This window comes from Diaphorina citri, unplaced genomic scaffold (assembly GCF_000475195.1).
Source record: "Diaphorina citri unplaced genomic scaffold, Diaci psyllid genome assembly version 1.1 scaffold310, whole genome shotgun sequence".
Taxonomy (NCBI): Eukaryota; Metazoa; Arthropoda; class Insecta; order Hemiptera; family Psyllidae; genus Diaphorina; species Diaphorina citri.
Genome location: NW_007377745.1, coordinates 97,366 through 115,922, shown reverse-complemented (window position 1 = coordinate 115,922; position 18,557 = coordinate 97,366). Strand labels below are relative to the sequence as shown.

The following is an 18,557-nucleotide window of genomic DNA, read 5'->3' as shown; positions in this document are numbered from 1 at the left end:
TTATATTCATTTTGACTAGGTATTGTATGAATATGAATACCTACCACAAATTATGAATACTACCTATAAAATTACATTGATAATATTTAACTGGGACATCATTTTTTTTTTTAATCAGATATTTTGCATACAAAAATATCAATTTGCTGCGCAATGATCAAAAGGGGTTTCTGGAAATTCGGGAAGTCCTAAATATTTTTAAATAAAGGCATTTCAGGGGTTTGACAATGCAATGGAAAACTTCAGGTATCAGGGACCCCACGGTTGTCTTGAATCCCACAGGAAGATCGACCGCACAAAAAATTCAAGGCGCGGTTTTGATTTTATAAGGTCCCCGTTAAAAAATCACGAGCCGCACATTTCACCACTGTGGTCCAGTCCTATTTTTAGGACTCCTTGTTTTCGAACGTAGCGCGGTATATTTTGAATTTTTGGCATTTTTCAAATTGAAGGTTTTGGCCAGTTTTGCTTGCTTTTCTAAAAAAGGGCAAAGGCCAAAATTAGCTTTTCCCCTGGCAAGGGTTTTACCAAAAATATCCGGTTGACCTGCTTTTTCAGCCCTGTGATATTGTAATACCCCATACCTTAAGCAAGTATCTTCCCTCTTATAAAAGGATTTTTGTAATGTCCCATTGACGCGCCTTATGCACAACTACCCAATCTTCCTTCAGCACACAAGAGATCACTGACAGACTGATAGCCAGATTGAAATTTTGCCCTAAGTGTAAGTTCGTTTTCAATGGTCTACCACTCTGTTCCATAAACAACTCCATCCTCTACATACAGTAATTCAATGTATTATTTGTCAATACCTCTATTTCCTCTGCAAACAGTGGTAACTGGGGAGTGCAGAGTCATTCAACAGTTCCAGTCCAAAATTACTCTCCCGGCTTGGTTCTGTGAACTCTTTTGCAGGGTTGATATCTGTTACAATAGGGCCCTAAAACCCCATCAGAAGATCAGAACTCACTTTGTTCAGTAAAGGGTTGAAAGATTTTAGTAGGCTCATATAATAATTGTTTCCATATCATTTCAGAATGTTCAGCAAGTAACTCACAATGAGTGGATTAGAGGAGTCTGGAATACCAGGCCAAAACTTCCTGAGGGAAGCACTGACGAGCTGCACAGATCCATTGAAAGCTATAGAAGAATTTCAAGTAAATATTTTAAATAACTTCATACAAGGGGGGATAGAACAGTTGCATTTGGGTAAAAATTACAAATAAAAGGCTGATTCCTAGGTAAATTGGGAGTGTATGACATGACGTCAGAAAATAAGATTCATCAATATTTTTTCCCCCCAAGCTCCGATGGCATAGTGGTCACTGTGCTTGCCTTGCACATGGGAGGCCCGGGTTCAATTCCTAATTACAAATAAAAGGCTGATTCCTAGGTAAATTGGGAGTGTATGACATGACGTCAGAAAATAAGATTCATCAATATTTTTTCCCCCCCAAGCTCCGATGGCATAGTGGTCACTGTGCTTGCCTTGCACATGGGAGGCCCAAGTTCAATTCCCGGTGGGGTCAAGAAATTTGTATCATGCAAATGATTGATTCCGTGACTGGCTGTTGCGGACACCCCTCCACACTGGCTGAACAGAAGATAGATGAGTTGACTAGTGCTCATTCTGGTGAACGGATTGGGAAACGAGATTAGCGTCGTGATAGCAGTGATGACCAGAACCTCAGTGACCGGGTATTGACCTAGACGCGACATCTTGCGGTACCGACACCACTTCAGATTCAGACGAATGAAGATGTACGCGATGATACCCTGTAATATAATCAGTAAATAATAATAATAAACAAATGTCGTTTCTTTGTGTTATTAAGTTATTATATTACAACATTGGTTCTCACTGTAGCATTGTGGGATTTTCCAAATATCTCAATAATCCTACCATCCAATGTTAACCTACCATGCTGACACCGGTCGCTGTGCGCATTTATATTATACGCTACTCATTTTCCTCACGAGGCTGAGTGAGCCTTGCAACAGCCAGTCACGGAATCAATCATTTGCATGATACAAATATTTTGACCCCACCGATCCTGCTTCTGGAAACAGGGCCCAAGGATACTTTTGATCTACATAATTTATCGAATCTCTGTGCCAAGTTCGAGCGACTTTGCCTGAAATCTAAAGGTCTGAGCATTGCGAACTTTTTTACTTTCCTTATCCTATAGGAAGGAAAGTAATGTAATCGGGTCAAATTTTTTGTTCCTACTTCGTTTTCAGCTTTTTCCCTGTATTGCACCGATCCTGGGTCTCCCGCGTGCAAGCAGTGACCACTACGCCATGGAAGCCGACAGTACAAGTCGAGTTAAGAGACCTCCATTCGGGGAACAACTTAAACTTACCCCAATAACTCCGAGGCCCACAAACGGGATCAGTTCGAAGAAGATCCAAGGCTTGTTGTATTCCACGTAGAAGAGGACCGAGTGTTCATTGCCAAAGGGGTTGATGGAGCGAAGGACATGGAATAAAACTTTGAGGGCTAAGTGGGATGATCTTACTCTTTTGTAGATTTGAACAAAGGTTGGAAGGTCAAAGGACATCTTGACCAAATCAACTGCCTTCCAAGTCCAAGTCAGTTTGCTTCCAATTCTCTAATAAACTCATAACAGCTAGCAATGTAATATGGAACACATCTTCAGTAGAGCTACAACTTGTTTCTGTTTGAGTAAGGAAAACAATTTCACAAAAAGAAAAAAAAAAAAAAGGTAGGTACTACGAGTAGACGGTCAAAACAGCACTTTTAACAAAGAATAAATAAATACATTAGCATACAGAACACTATGCTCAATATAAACACCATGCTAATATTCCTCCCACTAAAACCATAATTTGTAGGTACTTAGCACATCCACTTATTAGTAACTCAATCACTCTGATTTGTAACTCTCAATTACTACTCTGACCACACGTCACTATCATGGTATGTAGTTTAATCTGGAGATAAAATTGTTTAGTGGTGCCGGGTGCCCAACAACATACCCAAACATACAAGGTTTTGTAGGTGGACTTGGGGAGTCATGAGCCTACTTACATCCCCATCAAGTTCGTATTGTGATCTAAGATTGAAAGATATGCTGCAATTTTTATCCAAGTACCTACCTGTCTATTTAAAATGAGTATTTAAGTATCACTTATATTATATATCACATTAGATGATAAAAAAAAACTTTCTTTTGAAAATTTAAGCACGAAGTTTGCTTTGGATGAAAATGGCAAATGACCAAAAGAGCCGAATGTTTCCTCAAAAGGTTATACAAAAAAGTAAAAGTAAACATGATTATCATCATGCATCTTGACAGACATATCACTGCACGCAGTTTGCTTTGGATGAAAATGGCAAATGACCAAAAGAGCCGAATGTTTCCTCAAAAGGTTATACAAAAAAGTAAAAGTAAACGTGATTATCATCATGCATCTTGACAGACATATCACCGAGTTTCCAGACACCTTACCTAACACCCTATTCATTAGTGATAAGAAATTTACCTAGTAGGCAGTGGGAATTAGCAACTTGTTATAATAACACATGCTTAGGGTTTAATAGGTAAAGTTAAACATAATCTTTATTCCAGTAAACAGCTTAGTGATATAAATCTACTTATTTTCATAGGTTTTTAAAAGATTGAGCTCTTTATTACAACACTCAGTGCTGGGACAGTGGAGAAAATTTACCTAGTAGGCAGTGGGAATTAGCAACTTGTTATAATAACACATGCTTAGGGTTTAATAGGTAAAGTTAAACATAATCTTTAATCCAGTAAACAGCTTAGTGATATACATCTACTTATTTTCATAGGTTTTTAAAAGATTGAGCTCTTTATTACAACACTCAGTGCTGGGACAGTGCTGGAGTGTTTATTTCTGTACAAAATTTTAATTACCTACTATAAAACAATAAATTAATATCAAGTGCATGAAAGTGAAAATTAATATAAAGAAAAAATCCATGATCAGAAAACACAAATCACCTACCTACCTGATGCAGTGTAAATTTAAACCAACCTTCAACCTTGCACAATGTTGCTTTTAATATTTTTTTTTCTTTACCTATTAAGTAATTAATAGTAGTGTCTGTTCTTTGGTTATGCAAATGATGAGGAAAAAAATTAAGCTGAAAGGATTTGATATTTTTTCAATCCAATTTGATTTGAGATGAGCACAATTCTTCAAGAGAGTAACTGGTAAGTGAGAAAATTGTGGACTTTTAAAATAGTAGAGAAAATGAACTGAGTGAACTTTGAGCTTTTCTTAACAGATAGAGGCCATTGTGGCAGACATGCATACAGGTACACTACAAACACTTGTTACGTGTACGGGAATGAGGGTATTGGTTGTAAAACTGATGGTACTAACATAATATTACAAATGAGGACAAAGATTATTTCTCAAATAAGTTTATTGGTGATACCTTTAGAAATGGAATAAAAATGGGAGGAAAAAAAAAAAAAAAATAGGTACAAGCTTGAGCTAAAAATCTAGTAATTAAATAGCTCGTTAAACGTAACAAACAAACAAACAAACAAAAAATAGGTACTTAAGTGAGCAATTGTAACTTGAAAAGTAGTCCTCACTTGAGTGAGTTGAGTGGCAGTAACCAGTAGCTGACCCTTACCTGATCACTAGTTGCTTGATAAGAGACAGAGCCTGGGGAATGAGGTTGTCCATTCTTGGAAATTTTCAACGGAGCTCTTTCCATTCTAGCAATTTCATCTGGAAGCCAAAAACAAAAAGCAAAGTGGTGCACACATCTCTAACATGAACATTCTAAGAGACAGAGCCTGGGGAATGAGGTTGTCCATTCTTGGAAATTTTCAACGGAGCTCTTTCCATTCTAGCAATTTCATCTGGAAGCCAAGAACAAAAAGCAAAGTGGTGCACACATCTCTAACATGAACATTCTAAAAAAAGTGCAAAAGTTCATACAAAAAGAGACACCTTTCACCCTTCACCAAATGATCATTAACAAGACAACAAATATGTACAAAAGAATCAAATCATTGATGCCCTGGTATTTAATTTGTAAATTTGTTCAAGTGTCTCAAATTGTTTGTCTTATTTAGATAAAATTGGACAAAAAGTACCAAACACAAGAGAAAATTTACTCTAGTTTTTGGACCTCAATAGTTCTTCTAATTTATATTGATTAGATCAAGGAATGGACCTCAATGGTTCTTCTGGTTTATGTTGATTAGATCAAGGAATGGACCTCAATGGTTGTTCTGGTTTATTTTGATTACATCAAGCCATGGACCTCAATGGTTCTTATAGCTTAGGTATTTAATGTCTCCAACTGGAGTTGAATACCTATATAGTGCATTTTTTTTAGTAAGTACCAACTACTGACCTACCAACTGTGTCTTCTACCTCTTGTTAAAGAGATTGATTACTGTGAGCAAGCAAGTTTAAATTTAGTATTTGAGCATGGTCACTGAGAGCATACCCTAGTTTATCAACGAACTTTTTTACATGAGAGTGAAGGTAAATTAAACAATGTTATTACTATTTCAGTAACTGCTGGTACTGTAGACTGTACTATTGATATTACCTTCTTCGGAATCATAGAAGGTATGTAGAGGTATCTTGTTGTGGAAGAAGTTCAGCCAACTATTGTGATAGTCATGCTTCCTATAAGATGACACAAACCCAACACTCATTTGAAAAATTGTTTTCAAATAGAGTAAAACACAAGAAAAAAAAAAAGTTAAATGGAACACATGACTATTACTTAGTGCATTTTTTTTAGTAAGTACCAACTACTGACCTACCAACTGTGTCTTCTACCTCTTGTTAAAGAGATTGATTACTGTGAGCTTTTAGGATTATTGAGATATTGGGAAAAATCCTACAATACTGCAGTGAGCACCAAAGTTGTGACATAATAACACAAAGAAACTGCATTACATTTTTGCATAAAAAAAAAAAAAAAAATATGAGTGTTTCACAGCCGTTTTTATTTCATAGCTATAAAACAACTGCTACATTAGATGCATGTGGTCTGTGTCATAGCATGCCCACCCCGTAGAATGCCTCTCATCAGATGGGCAAGAAGAGACACAACACTTCCCACTTAGGTGCTGGGTCAACACGAGAACACCAGAAAGTAACCCGTTGAAATATTTACAATTGAAAAACAAGTGCAAATTTTTGTTGATGGTTGTTTTTTCTGCTCTCTAACTTTGAAACCTCACCTGTTTACAGCTTGATAATGGAATTTTGCTGCCATCCCTACGACAGATGCTACCACTCCTTGATTTGCATGGCGTGCGGAGGTTGGACTTTCACAACTCTGTCCTTGAGGTAGGTAAAGGGATCCATGTCCATATTTACATCAATATTATCTCAAATATGAACAGAAGTGACTGAGACACTGAACTTATTGCTGCCATCCCTACGACAGATGCTACCACTCCTTGATTTGCATGGCGTGCGGAGGTTGGACTTTCACAACTCTGTCCTTGAGGTAGGTTAAGGGATCCATGTCCATATTTACATCAACATTATCTCAAATATGAACAGAAGTGACTGAGACACTGAACTTATTTTTGCAATTAAAATCATAGTAGGTACCTAGCCAAAACCAAATAGCCCTAAGCACACAGCTAGGGCTGATTGAGAAGCTAACAAATAAACACTGACCCTGTCTGAACTTGGCAATAGGCAACTGCCATTGAATGATGCTAGTCAGTAGAAGTGACATCAATCAACACAGTGTGAAGGTATAGTGCTTTCTTTTTTTGCAATTAAAATCATAGTAGGTACCTAGCCAAAACCAAATAGCCCTAAGCACACAGCTAGGGCTGATTGAGAAGCTGACAAACAAACACTGACCCTGTCTGAACTTGGCAATAGGCAACTGGCATTGAATGATGCTAGTCAGTAGAAGTGACATCAATCAACACAGTGTGAAGGTATAGTGCTTTGATTGAATGATACTAGTCAGTAGAAGTGACATCAATCAACACAGTGTGAAGGTATAGTGCTTTGGATTTGACTACCTACTTATCTAATTCTTTTGTTTCAACCATCTACCCCATGCTTACAGGAATTACGAGATAAACTGGTGTCCCACATCAAAGAGATTGGACAGAAAGAGGGACGGGATCGAGATAGAAAACTCAATGAAATGCTTAAGAAGAGTTTTCCTTTGGTTCGAGTAAAACAGTTGCGACCAGTGGTCATGGCTATTTTGAGGAATACCACACATATTGATGACAAGTACTTGAGGGTCCTGGTAAGCTAACACATCAAAGAGATTGGACAGAAAGAGGGACGGGATCGAGATAGAAAACTCAATGAAATGCTTAAGAAGAGTTTTCCTTTGGTTCGAGTGAAACAGTTGCGACCAGTGGTCATGGCCATTCTGAGGAATACCACACATATTGACGACAAGTACTTGAGGGTCCTGGTAAGCTAACATGGTCTTATTTATGAGTATGAAAAGTAGATAAAAAAAAAAAAAAAAAAAAAAAAAAAAAAAAAAAAAAAAAAAATGCTGTAATACTCTGTGTCATATTCTCACCAGATTTTTACCAATAGTCTACACTACGTATTTCCATTCTCAGGTGAGAGACAGAGAGCTCTACAAAGATACAGACACCGAGGTGAAGAGGCAAATATGGAAGGACAATCAGTCTCTGTTTGGAGATGAAGTATCCCCACTCCTGTCTCAATACATTCGAGAGAAAGAGAACATTTTGTTTGACCATCATAATCTGACCAATTTGTTCTTCTTCCCAACACCTAAGGTAAGATATTTCAATGTATTATTTGTCAATACCTCTATTTCCTCTGCAAACAGTGGTAACTGGGGAGTGCAGAGTCATTCAACAGTTCCAGTCCAAATTTACTCTCCCGGCTTGGTTCTGTGAACTCTTTTGCAGGGTTGATATCTCTTACAATAGGGCCCTAAAACCCCATCAGAAGATCAGAACTCACTTTGTTCAGTAAAGGATTGAAAGATTTTAGTAGGCTCATATATAATAATTTTTGGGGTAAAAGGACTTTTTAGTCTCGTTCGAGCAGGATAAACAAGGTATATGCTATTCTATTCCTTTCTCCAGGAATTCAAAGAGCCCAAACTGGATAGCCAAGTGGTGACCAAATTTGTTCCGGCTCTCATGTCCCTCATGGTTGATGACCAAGTGCGGGCACTCAACAGCAAGATGCCACCCGATGAGCGAGAGTCTGCCATCACTATTATTGAACATTCCGGTAGGTTTAATAGAATAGTTAGGTCTTACCTTCGGGAGCCGCAATCCTATAAAGCCGATTGGGGCAAGCCACGCCGCAGGCGAAATTTTTGAAAATTTGTGGTTTACAATCATCTTTTTCAACAAGATTCAACCACGATTAAAGAGCCGCACAAGATCGTCTCGCGAGCCACGTTATGGTCACCCTTGGAATAATACCTACCTACTCAAATGAAGAATCGGTAAATTTGTGAAGGTTCATAGGACTTTTCAGTCCTATTCGAGATTCGAGACAGTATAAACACTGGGATACTATTCCATGCTGGTGTTGTATATTATGTACTATTGTACTAACTATGTTCTTACATCCATAAAATATATGATACCTTGTTTAGACTGCTGGGGTAGAGGGACTTTTTAGTCTCAATCGAGCAGGATAAACAAGGTATATTCTATTCTATTTTATATTTCAGGGCCGGTGCCGGACGCTGTGCAAGCCTATGTACAGGAAAGCAGTGTTGCCTGTACACCAGAAAGTAACCCGTTGAAATATTTGCAATCGAAAAACGAGGACAAATTTTTGTCGATGGTGGGATTCGAACCCGGGACCTTCTTTAACCCGGGTTTACCTCTCTTTCCTTTTTCTTGGCCTTCTCTGGCCAAGTAGACACACTCATCCAGAAAGTAACCCGTTGAAATATTTGCAATCGAAAAACGAGTACAAATTTTTGTCGATGGTGGGATTCGAACCCGGGACCTTCTTCAACCCGGGTTTACCTCTCTTTCCTTTTTCTTGGCCTTCTCTGGCCAAGTAGACACACTCATTTTTTGTTTTGTTTTTCATTATTTTCTTTTTTTTACTCCCAGTATATTCATAGGTTTATGGGTTTGTATGATTTCAGCACACTGAGGTTTTGCACACCCTGTATGACAGTCTCCAGGAGAAGATAGGAAGTCAAAACGAACCCCCCGCCAAAAAACCCCCTTTAAAAAAAAAAAAAAAAAAAAAAAAAAACAAACGAACAGGCAGACAAACAAAAAAACTTTCCCTTCATAAAAAAAAAAACATTCCTTCATCAAGAAAAATAAATCCACTTTAGGGATGAAAAAGCCAGCTGCACACAATTTCCCAGGTGGTCACCCATCCGGATACCAACCACGCGCAACGTTGCTTAACTTCAGTGATCCATTTGAAACTAATGGTCCAAGTTGCTACCACGGCTGGCTGATGAAGTGATGAACCTGATGATTGATTACTCTGTTTATTGTTTGGCAGGTACGGAGGCAGAACGTTGCTTAACTTCAGTGATCCATTTGAAACTAATGGTCCAAGTTGCTATCACGGCTGGCTGATGAAGTGATGAACCTGATGATTCAAAACGAACCCCCCGCCATCCCTCCCAACTTGGACTATCTGGAGTCTCCGCTTATGAGTGTACCCACCCCAGCACCCCTCCAATAAATTAGTCATCTGCGAATATAACTGATTTAATCTGCTAGGAGGAGACTGAAAAGTACTGAGGTCAAAACCTCAGATTTTAGTCCCTTCTTAAGGTAGAAACACACTACCAACAAAGATTTGAAGTACATAGTTTTCCCCATTATATTGTAGATAATTTCGTTCCGGACAGCCACGCTACTATCACGTGACGTAACGTGATGGTAGTGTGTTTCTACCTTTAGTCTCGCTGTTCCACTGGATGAGATAAAATACGATTCCCAAATTACGGAGGCAGGGTGAAGTAGTGCAGAAGTTGGCTCATATGATAGGAAGTAGTGTCAAGTTATATGACATGGTACTGCAGTTTCTACGTACCCTGTTCTTGCGTACCCACAATGTTCACTATTGTACTCTACGGGCCGAACTACTCATGGCGCTTCATGATTTGGAAATACAGGTAGGTGCTTTACCTTTTTTAGTTGTCACTGTAACGACTCCGCACCCTGTTAGTTGTATCCATCTTCTGTCTCTTCGATGAGTAGACCCAGGAATGCTGCTACCTCCTTTGGGTGGGTCCAGGGGGCCAAACAACCCCCTCGACATTCCCTACCTCTTTTAGTAAAATATTGTACCTTGGAACCGCTTTCGCATTACTTCAAGGTGAAGGTGCAAGGTCAAGGCATCTTCAAATTCGCTGCGGAATGCTTCACCACGGAAAATTGATCATAACTCGCGATCGGTTTACATTTCGTCAAAATCCTCTCTTATTGCTCATCTAAAACATATTGGGAAAATTCCTTCCAAAGTTCAGCTTTCTGACTATCTGAGTGTATGGGTTCTGGAGTTGGGGCGATCAGTGTGTGGATGAATCGATCTCGCTTTTTGTGCAGTATATTTAGAGCCGTTTCCTCCATGCAAGCTAATTCCGTGTTCTTCATAATATGTATCGAGATTCCTGTAATCCTCTCTTATTGCTCATCTAAAACATATTGGGAAAATTCCTTCCAAAGTTCAGCTTTCTGACTATCTGAGTGTATGGGTTCTGGAGATGGGGCGATCAGTGTGTGGATGAATCGATCTCGCTTTTTGTGCAGTATATTTAGGGCCGTTTCCTCCATGCAAGCTAATTCCGTGTTCTTTATAATATGTATCGAGATTCCTGTGAGATATGCTACACATTGAAAAGATATTATGGTTTCTGGTTTCAGGATATCATATCCGTGGATCCTTGTCACAAGTTCACCTGGTGCCTGGACGCTTGTATCCGAGAGAAAAACGTCGATATTAAACGATCTCGAGAACTTCAGGTAATTATTATGAAAATGCCAAAAAAACCATGGAACTCAGTTTCGTGTTAATATAGGCCGGGTGGCACTTCGAACTCTTGACGTTCACGCGTCTCCCGGCACGCTTGATACTCATAGGTCCACTATATTTGATAAAGCATTAGTTAAGTAGTAGTTCATTGAACTGTGGATCTTATTCAAACACAAATTTGATTTGTAACTATCACACTAGCAGGCTAAAGTGCTAAACGCTATTTTAATCATGTACAATTATACCTAGACCTCATTGGGCTCTCATGGATTCGTATAAGCTTAACCCGACTGTTTAGGACTGTTTGCCCCAACACCCAAGCCTCAGAGTGGGCTATTTGTGTACTTTCAGCTCTCATAAGTGCAGTATTAAGTGGTTGAATCTGGTTTTCTTACTTGGTTTGTTTGAATTATTGTGCTCCAGGGGTTCCTAGACAGTATCAAGCGCGGTCACGAGCAAGTGTTGGGTGATCTGTCCATGACCCTGTGTGATCCATACGCTATCAATTTCCTCGCCACATCCGCTATGAAGATCCTCCACTATTTGATCAACAACGAAGCTCTGCCCCGGGAAAATACAGTGCTGGTTCTCCTACTCAGAATGTTGGCCCTCGGTCTGAGTGCGTGGGTTATGATTGATACTCAGGTAAGTTGAGTAAAGTGCTGGTTCTCCTACTCAGAATGTTGGCCCTCGGTCTGAGTGCGTGGGTTATGATTGATACTCAGGTAAGTTGAGTAACACCTCTGGCTGAGTGGTCAAGAGCACTGACTCTCAACCTGGGGGTGCTGGGTTCGAATCCCGGCCAGGGCGGGAATATTCTGATCGAAATTTTCCGTTCCTGTTTCAAGTTATATGACATGGTACTGCAGTTTCTACGTACCCTGTTCTTGCGTACCCACAATGTTCACTATTGTACTCTACGGGCCGAACTGCTCATGGCGCTTCATGATTTGGAAATACAGGTAGGTGCTTTACCTTTTTTAGTTCTACTCCGCACCCTGTTAGTTGTATCCATCTTCTGTCTCTTCGATGAGTAGACCCAGGAATGCTGCTACCTCCTTTGGGTGGGTCCAGGGGGCCAAACAACCCCCTCGACATTCCCTACCTCTTTTAGTAAAATATTGTACCTTGGAACCGCTTTCGCATTACTTCAAGGTGAAGGTGCAAGGTCAAGGCATCTTCAAATTCGCTACGGAATGCTTCACCACGGAAAATTGATCATAACAACGCCAACCCCTTCTGAACGTGGGAAAAGGCGAAGAAAAAGAGGAGCCTATTGCTGGAGTAAAGGGACTTTTTTGTCCTATTCGAGCAGTTTGAATATAAATAAGCACTACTTTATTATTATTTCAGGTATCCATCTCAGATCCTGATCCTCAAATAATTCAAGAGTCTGAGCTCACCGTCATCACTAGCACAGAACCAGAAGTAGTAGAGGGAGAACCTCATGAAGTAGAAGGGGAGGTGACTAAGTTTGAGCTTTGTACGTCCGAACTATTCCCGCACTCTGAAGAACTTGAGTTTAAAAACAATTTCGAAGACTTGGAGGTAAGATAATCCTGTCTGTTGTCATTTTTCGACAGAAAAGACCCTTTCTCAAAAAAGATGGTCTGCCTCAAGACGCTTACCTGGTAAACAGGAAGGCGTAGGTTCGATCCCAACTGAGGCATGGAATTTTATCCTCGTTTATTTGAGAATTTGACCACATAATAATGGAGCTCTAATGGTTAGGGGGTAGAGAACGCTTCCGGCGAATAAGGTAAAGTCAGCTTAGTTAGCTTGAAGGGTAGCGCGCCTGCCTTGTAAGTGCTAAGTTGTGTGTTCGATTCCGTCTAGATGCGAACTTAATCCTAAAGAATAAGGTTAATCCTAATAAGGTTCGTTCTCGGAACGCCTAGCTTACTCCTATCATGTCTCTCTTTGATTCCGGAACGATAACGCATCCGTTGTTAGTCCCAAAAAAAAAAAATCTATTTCACTGGTCACTGCCCTGTTGGCGTAGTGGCCAAACGCTCGCGCGGTAATCAGGGGAGTGTGTTCAAGTCCAGCCTAGGTATGGACTTTTATCATAGTAGCCTATTGCTAGAGTTGTCTGGCTAAGGGACTATAAACAGAGAGTAAACTAGTCCAAATTTCCTAGCGAAGGTTGAGTGCGAAGGGCATCCACTCGGAAAATTTTGTTAAAACCAGTTGGCCTCAAAGCGATCACTCTAAACTTGATTGAGAGGCCGACGACTCAAATTTCCTAGCGAAGGTTGAGTGCGAAGGGCATCCACTCGGAAAATTTTGTTTAAAACCAGTTGGCCTCAAAGCGATCACTCTAAACCTGATTGAGAGGCCGACGACAATGTGGCGAGGAAATTGATAGCGTATGGATCACACAGGGTCATGGACAGATCACCCAACACTTGCTCGTGACCGCGCTTGATACTGTCCAGGAACCCCTGGAGCACAATAATTCAAACAAACCAAGTAAGAAAACCAGATTGAACCACTTAATATTGCACTTATGAGAGCTGAAAGTACACAAAAAGCCCACTCTGAGGCCCCTAGAAACAAACCAAGTGAGAGAGATTCAACTAATTATTACCTATGGGTGTATCCATCTCAGATCCTGATCCTCAAATAATTCAAGAGTCTGAGCTCACCGTCATCACTAGCACAGAACCAGAAGTAGTAGAGGGAGAACCTCATGAAGTAGAAGGGGAGGTGACTAAGTTTGAGCTTTGTACGTCCGAACTATTCCCGCACTCTGAAGAACTTGAGTTTAAAAACAATTTCGAAGACTTGGAGGTAAGATAATCCTGTCTGTTCTCATTTTTCGACAGAAAAGACCCTTTCTCAAAAAAGATGGCTATGGGTGTTGCACGAGAGCCGAAAGTACACTCTGAGGCTTGGGTGTTGGGGCAAACAGTCCTAAACAGTCGGGTTAAGCTTATACGGATCCATGAGAGCCCAATGAGGTCTAGGTATAATTTTGTACATAATTAAAATAGCGTTTAGCACTTTAGCCTGCTAGTGTGATAGATACAAATCAAATTTGTGTCTGAATAAGATCCACAGTTCAATGAACTACTAAGTAATGCTTTATCAAGTATAGTGGACCTATGAGTATCAAGCGTGCCGGGAGACGCGTGAACGTCAAGAGTTCGAAGTGCCACCCGGCCTATATTAACACGAAACTGAGTTCCATGGTTTTGTTGGCATTTTCATAATAATTACCTGAAGTTCTCGAGATCGTTTAATATCGACATAGTTAGGTCTTACCTTCGGGAGCCGCAATCCTATAAAGCCGATTGGGGCAAGCCACGCCGCAGGCGAAATTTTTGAAAATTTGTGGTCTACAATCATCTTTTTCAACAAGATTGAACCACGATTAAAGAGCCGCACAAGATCGTCTCGCGAGCCACGTTATAGTCACCCTTGGAATAATACCTACCTACTCAAATGAAGAATCGGTAAATTTGTGAAGGTTCATAGGACTCTTCAGTCGCATTCGAAACAGTATGAACACTGGGATACTATTCCATGCTGGTGTTGTATATTATGTACTATTGTACTAACTATGTTCTTACATCCATAAAATATACGATACCTTGTTTAGACTGCTGGGGTAAAGGGACTTTTTAGTCTCAATCGAGCAGGATAAACGAGGTATATTCTATTCTATTTTATATTTCAGGGCCGGTGCCGGACGCTGTTCAAGCCTATGTACAGGAAAGCAGTGTTGCCTGCATTATATCCATGTATTACACGCTACATACGGCTAGAAGTCGGGACAGGGTCGGACTCATGAGAGTGCTGGGAGTTTTGGCAACGTCGGAAAGTGACCGGGCGTTTGACGATCCATTCCTGCATTTCCTGGTAAGTTAAGCTGTTTTTTTTTATTATTATTATTTTTAGTCATCATACGAAATTTCTCTTTGGACTAGTTTGAACTGGCAGCGGGTGTGGTTGCGCCATTACTTCCAAACTAGTCCAAAGAGAAATTTCGTATGAAGACTCAAAAAAAAAGCATTATATAAAATACAGCTTTACCGTCCTCTGTGGTGTAGTGGTCAAGACGCTCGCATAGTAAAACCCCGTTCCCGTTCCCGCTTGCCTTAAGTTTCACCCATTTTTTTTTTTTTATTTTTTAGAATGTCCTGTAGCCAATGTAATGAGAGTGGAAATCCTTCAGGATAATTTTAAATTGCTTTAAAATGAAATTATTAGAGGGGTTTCAAATAGGAAAAATCAGGGGTTGGGCGGAAGAGCTCACGTAAGTGAGAACCCTGCCACTTAAAATAAAGCCCTAAAAAAAAAAAAGTGTTCCACTGTAGGCAATGTAATAAGAGAGTTCCCACTACACACGACGATTTTTTTCCGAACTACCTGACAGGTACGGCTGAAAAGGTCCGTCTGTCAGGACTACCTGATGAGCACACTCACTATCAGGTAGACATGATCAGGTCTATCTGATAGTGAGTGGCTGGCCTAAGACAGGGAACATCTTGGTGTCCGAGTTTAATGGTTTTGACTTGTGATGACCACAGCACTGGGTTTGTGGCGTTTCCTTGCATAGGCCAAGACTCGAGAAGATTTTTATTGACCGGAAGTTGGGATAATAACTTGCCATTCAACTAAGTCTAGTGTGAACCATTAGACGAGGTATCTCAGGCCACTAAGTCCACATTAGTGCATCAGACAGTGTGCGTGGACCTTAAAGATCTCGTCTTTAAGGTCCGAAAGAAAGACACACTATCACGTCACGTGAGCTGTGGCTACTATCAACGGATTTACCTAGCTACATTATTAAGGGAAAACTTTGAACTACATCTTTCTTACTCCCCATGAGTACACGTAACCTGCCGTGACGTGATGTGATAGTGGTGTGTTTCTACGTTTAAGGTTCACGCACACTTATTCGTCACGTATACGTTCGGTCACCTTAGTTCATATTACTCCATATCTTGTTCAATATTACTTTACAGTCCGTCTCTGTTGTGGATAAGTATGTTTCTACTTCAATATCTCCACTGGTATATCTCCACATCTTTAAAGATTTAAAGATTTGGGTTTTTAAAAGATGAGTGTTCCACCGCCGTTTTTTTTTCGTAGCAATGGAACAACTGCTACATTAGACGCATGTGGCCTGTGTCGTAGCATGTCCATCCCGTAGTATGCCTCTCATCAGATGGGCGAGAAGAGACACAATACTTCCCATTTAGGTGCTGGGTCAACACGAGAACACCAGAAAGTAACCCGTTGAAATATTTGCAATCGAAAAACGAGTACAAATTTTTGTCGATGGTGGGATTCGAACCCGGGACCTTCTTCAACCCGGGTTTACCTCTCTTTCCTTTTTCTTGGCCTTCTCTGGCCAAGTAGACACACTCATTTTTTTGTTTTGTTTTTCATTATTTTCTTTTTTTTACTCCCAGTATATTCATAGGTTTATGGGTTTGTATGATTTCAGCACACAGAGGTTTTGCACACCCTGTATGACAGTCTCCAGGAGAAGATAGGAAGTCAAAACGAACCCCCCGCCATCCCTCCCAACTTGGACTATCTGGAGTCTCCGCTTATGAGTGTACCCACCCCAGCACCCCTCCAATAATTCCTCCCAACTTGGACTGTCTGGAGTCTCCGCTTATGAGTGTACCCACCCCAGCACCCCTCCAATAAATTAGTCATCTGTGAATATAACTGATTTAATCTGCTAGGAGGAGACTGAAAAGTACTGAGGTCAAAACCTCAGATTTTAGTCCCCTCTTAAGGTAGAAACATACTACCAACACGTCACATGAAGTCATGGGGAGTCAGAAAGATTTGAAGTACATAGTTTTCCCCATTATATTGTAGATAATTTCGTTCAGGACAGCCACGCTACTATATCACGTGACATAACGTGATGGTAGTGTGTTTCTACCTTTAGTCTCGCTGTTCCACTGGATGAGATAAGATACGATTCCCAAATTTTAGTCTTACGAATCGATGTCGCCCGATAAAGTCAAACACAGCAGTGTTTCTATGCATATGTGTATCGAGGCCTACGAGATGAAAGAGAGGGAGGGACATGTTTTTATCGTGTTTATTGCAGAGGTTTTACGTAATTAAATCGCAAAGGTATTTCCTAACCTGGTCAAATTTTGAGGTAGGCATGGGAGAACGAGATGCTTACGTATTTCTTTATGTAACACTTTTATTTTGTCCTTGGCAGTGCAGACTATGGATTCAAGTGAGATGAAAGTCTTCATGTTGATGTGTGGTTACTATGAGGGTTTCTGTTGAGTAGTCTAGGGGCATGCAGTCCTCATCATGATCCTGGCCCTGAGGAAAATATAAACATCATTTTCCTCGTACATAAAAATTGTGGTCAAAATTGTAAATGAAGTTTAACCAGTAAACTAAAGATCTCGTCTATACTAAACTTTTTTTTTCGAAGACAGAGGGAACTGTAACTGCTAAGTAAGGTCTTATCGTCCCGAATTCGAAGAGAGAAGGAAGACAGGATAGGAGAAAGCCAGTCGGTCCGAGAACGAACATTATCCCATCAGAATAAAATCCGCGGCGGGAATCGAACCCGCAGCCTAACGCTTACAAGGCAGACAGTACATAAAATTGCTGTCAAAAGTGTAAATAAAGTTGAATCGGTAAACTGAAGATCTCACCCATACTAAATTTCTAATTCGCATGCAGTCCTCATCATGATCCTGGCCCTGAGGAAAATATAAACATCATTTTCCTCGTACATAAAAATTGTGGTCAAAATTGTAAATAAAGTTTAACCAGTAAACTAAAGATCTCGCCTATACTAAACTTTTTTTTTCGAAGACAGAGGGAACTGTAACTGCTAAGTTAGGTCTTATCGGAATCGAACCCTAACGCTTACAAGGCAGACAGTACATAAAATTGCTGTCAAAACTGTAAATAAAGTTGAATCGGTAAACTGAAGATCTCACCCATACTAAATTTCTAATGGCACAAACTGGGTCATTGAATAACTTACCGAAAATACTTCTTGCGGAACGAAATGGAACTTGGTCAAATTTTCAGGTAAAGAACGGAATATTCTGAAATCTCCTCCCCGATGACTTCTACCAACCTGAAAATAAAACAAAATAAGAACTATGATTAACAAAGAAAAATAGACAGTAAAAAAATGATTGGGGCTCATAGGGCATATACTTATTTAAAACAAATCTCTAAGTCACCTAAGTCTATTATTTCAGACAAATATTTTTGCATCATTCATGAAAGTCTCATGAGCACCATCAAGTGAGAAAAAAATATCGTACAGTAAAATGTACGTCAGTTTTTCCTACATGTAGAGGATATGTGTTTTTCTTGGTTGATTTCAGTGAACTTCAGCTTTTAATATATTACTTTTCCCTTTGTCCTGTAAGTTTGTGTGACTAGTGTGAGAGTGGTTTACAATATTATTTTTTCTCAAGTGTAAATACATAAATACCATGGTTTAATTCTGTAAATAATTGAATGAAATACATTTGTCAAGATATCAGATTTATTATTACCTACCTCTAGTTTATTTTTTCTCAAGTGTAAATACATAAATACCATGGTTTAATTCTGTAAATAATTGAATG

At 39.8% G+C, this 18,557-nt stretch overlaps 1 protein-coding gene and 1 long non-coding RNA gene across 2 annotated transcripts; one reads left to right on the top strand and one right to left on the bottom strand.

Annotated features, from left to right (window-relative positions):
- Positions 1-585: 585 nt before the first annotated feature.
- Positions 586-17,624, top strand: LOC103507393 (negative elongation factor B). Its single transcript, XM_026822267.1, has 15 exons — positions 586-724; positions 1,037-1,157; positions 6,220-6,318; positions 7,064-7,252; positions 7,584-7,767; positions 9,936-10,108; positions 10,860-10,958; positions 11,392-11,613; positions 11,817-11,930; positions 12,322-12,516; positions 13,326-13,440; positions 13,580-13,761; positions 14,032-14,047; positions 14,651-14,832; positions 16,424-17,624. Exons 2-15 carry the CDS (start codon positions 1,059-1,061, stop codon positions 16,565-16,567), a joined length of 2,013 nt encoding a protein of 670 aa, XP_026678068.1. The 5' UTR covers positions 586-724; positions 1,037-1,058; the 3' UTR covers positions 16,568-17,624.
- LOC113466673 lies at positions 13,323-14,222 on the bottom strand. The gene is made up of 2 exons (XR_003391001.1): positions 14,191-14,222; positions 13,323-13,412 (listed from the first exon to the last, which is right to left on the bottom strand). It is a non-coding gene; the product is annotated as an uncharacterized LOC113466673 (long non-coding RNA).
- Positions 17,625-18,557: the final 933 nt, after the last annotated feature.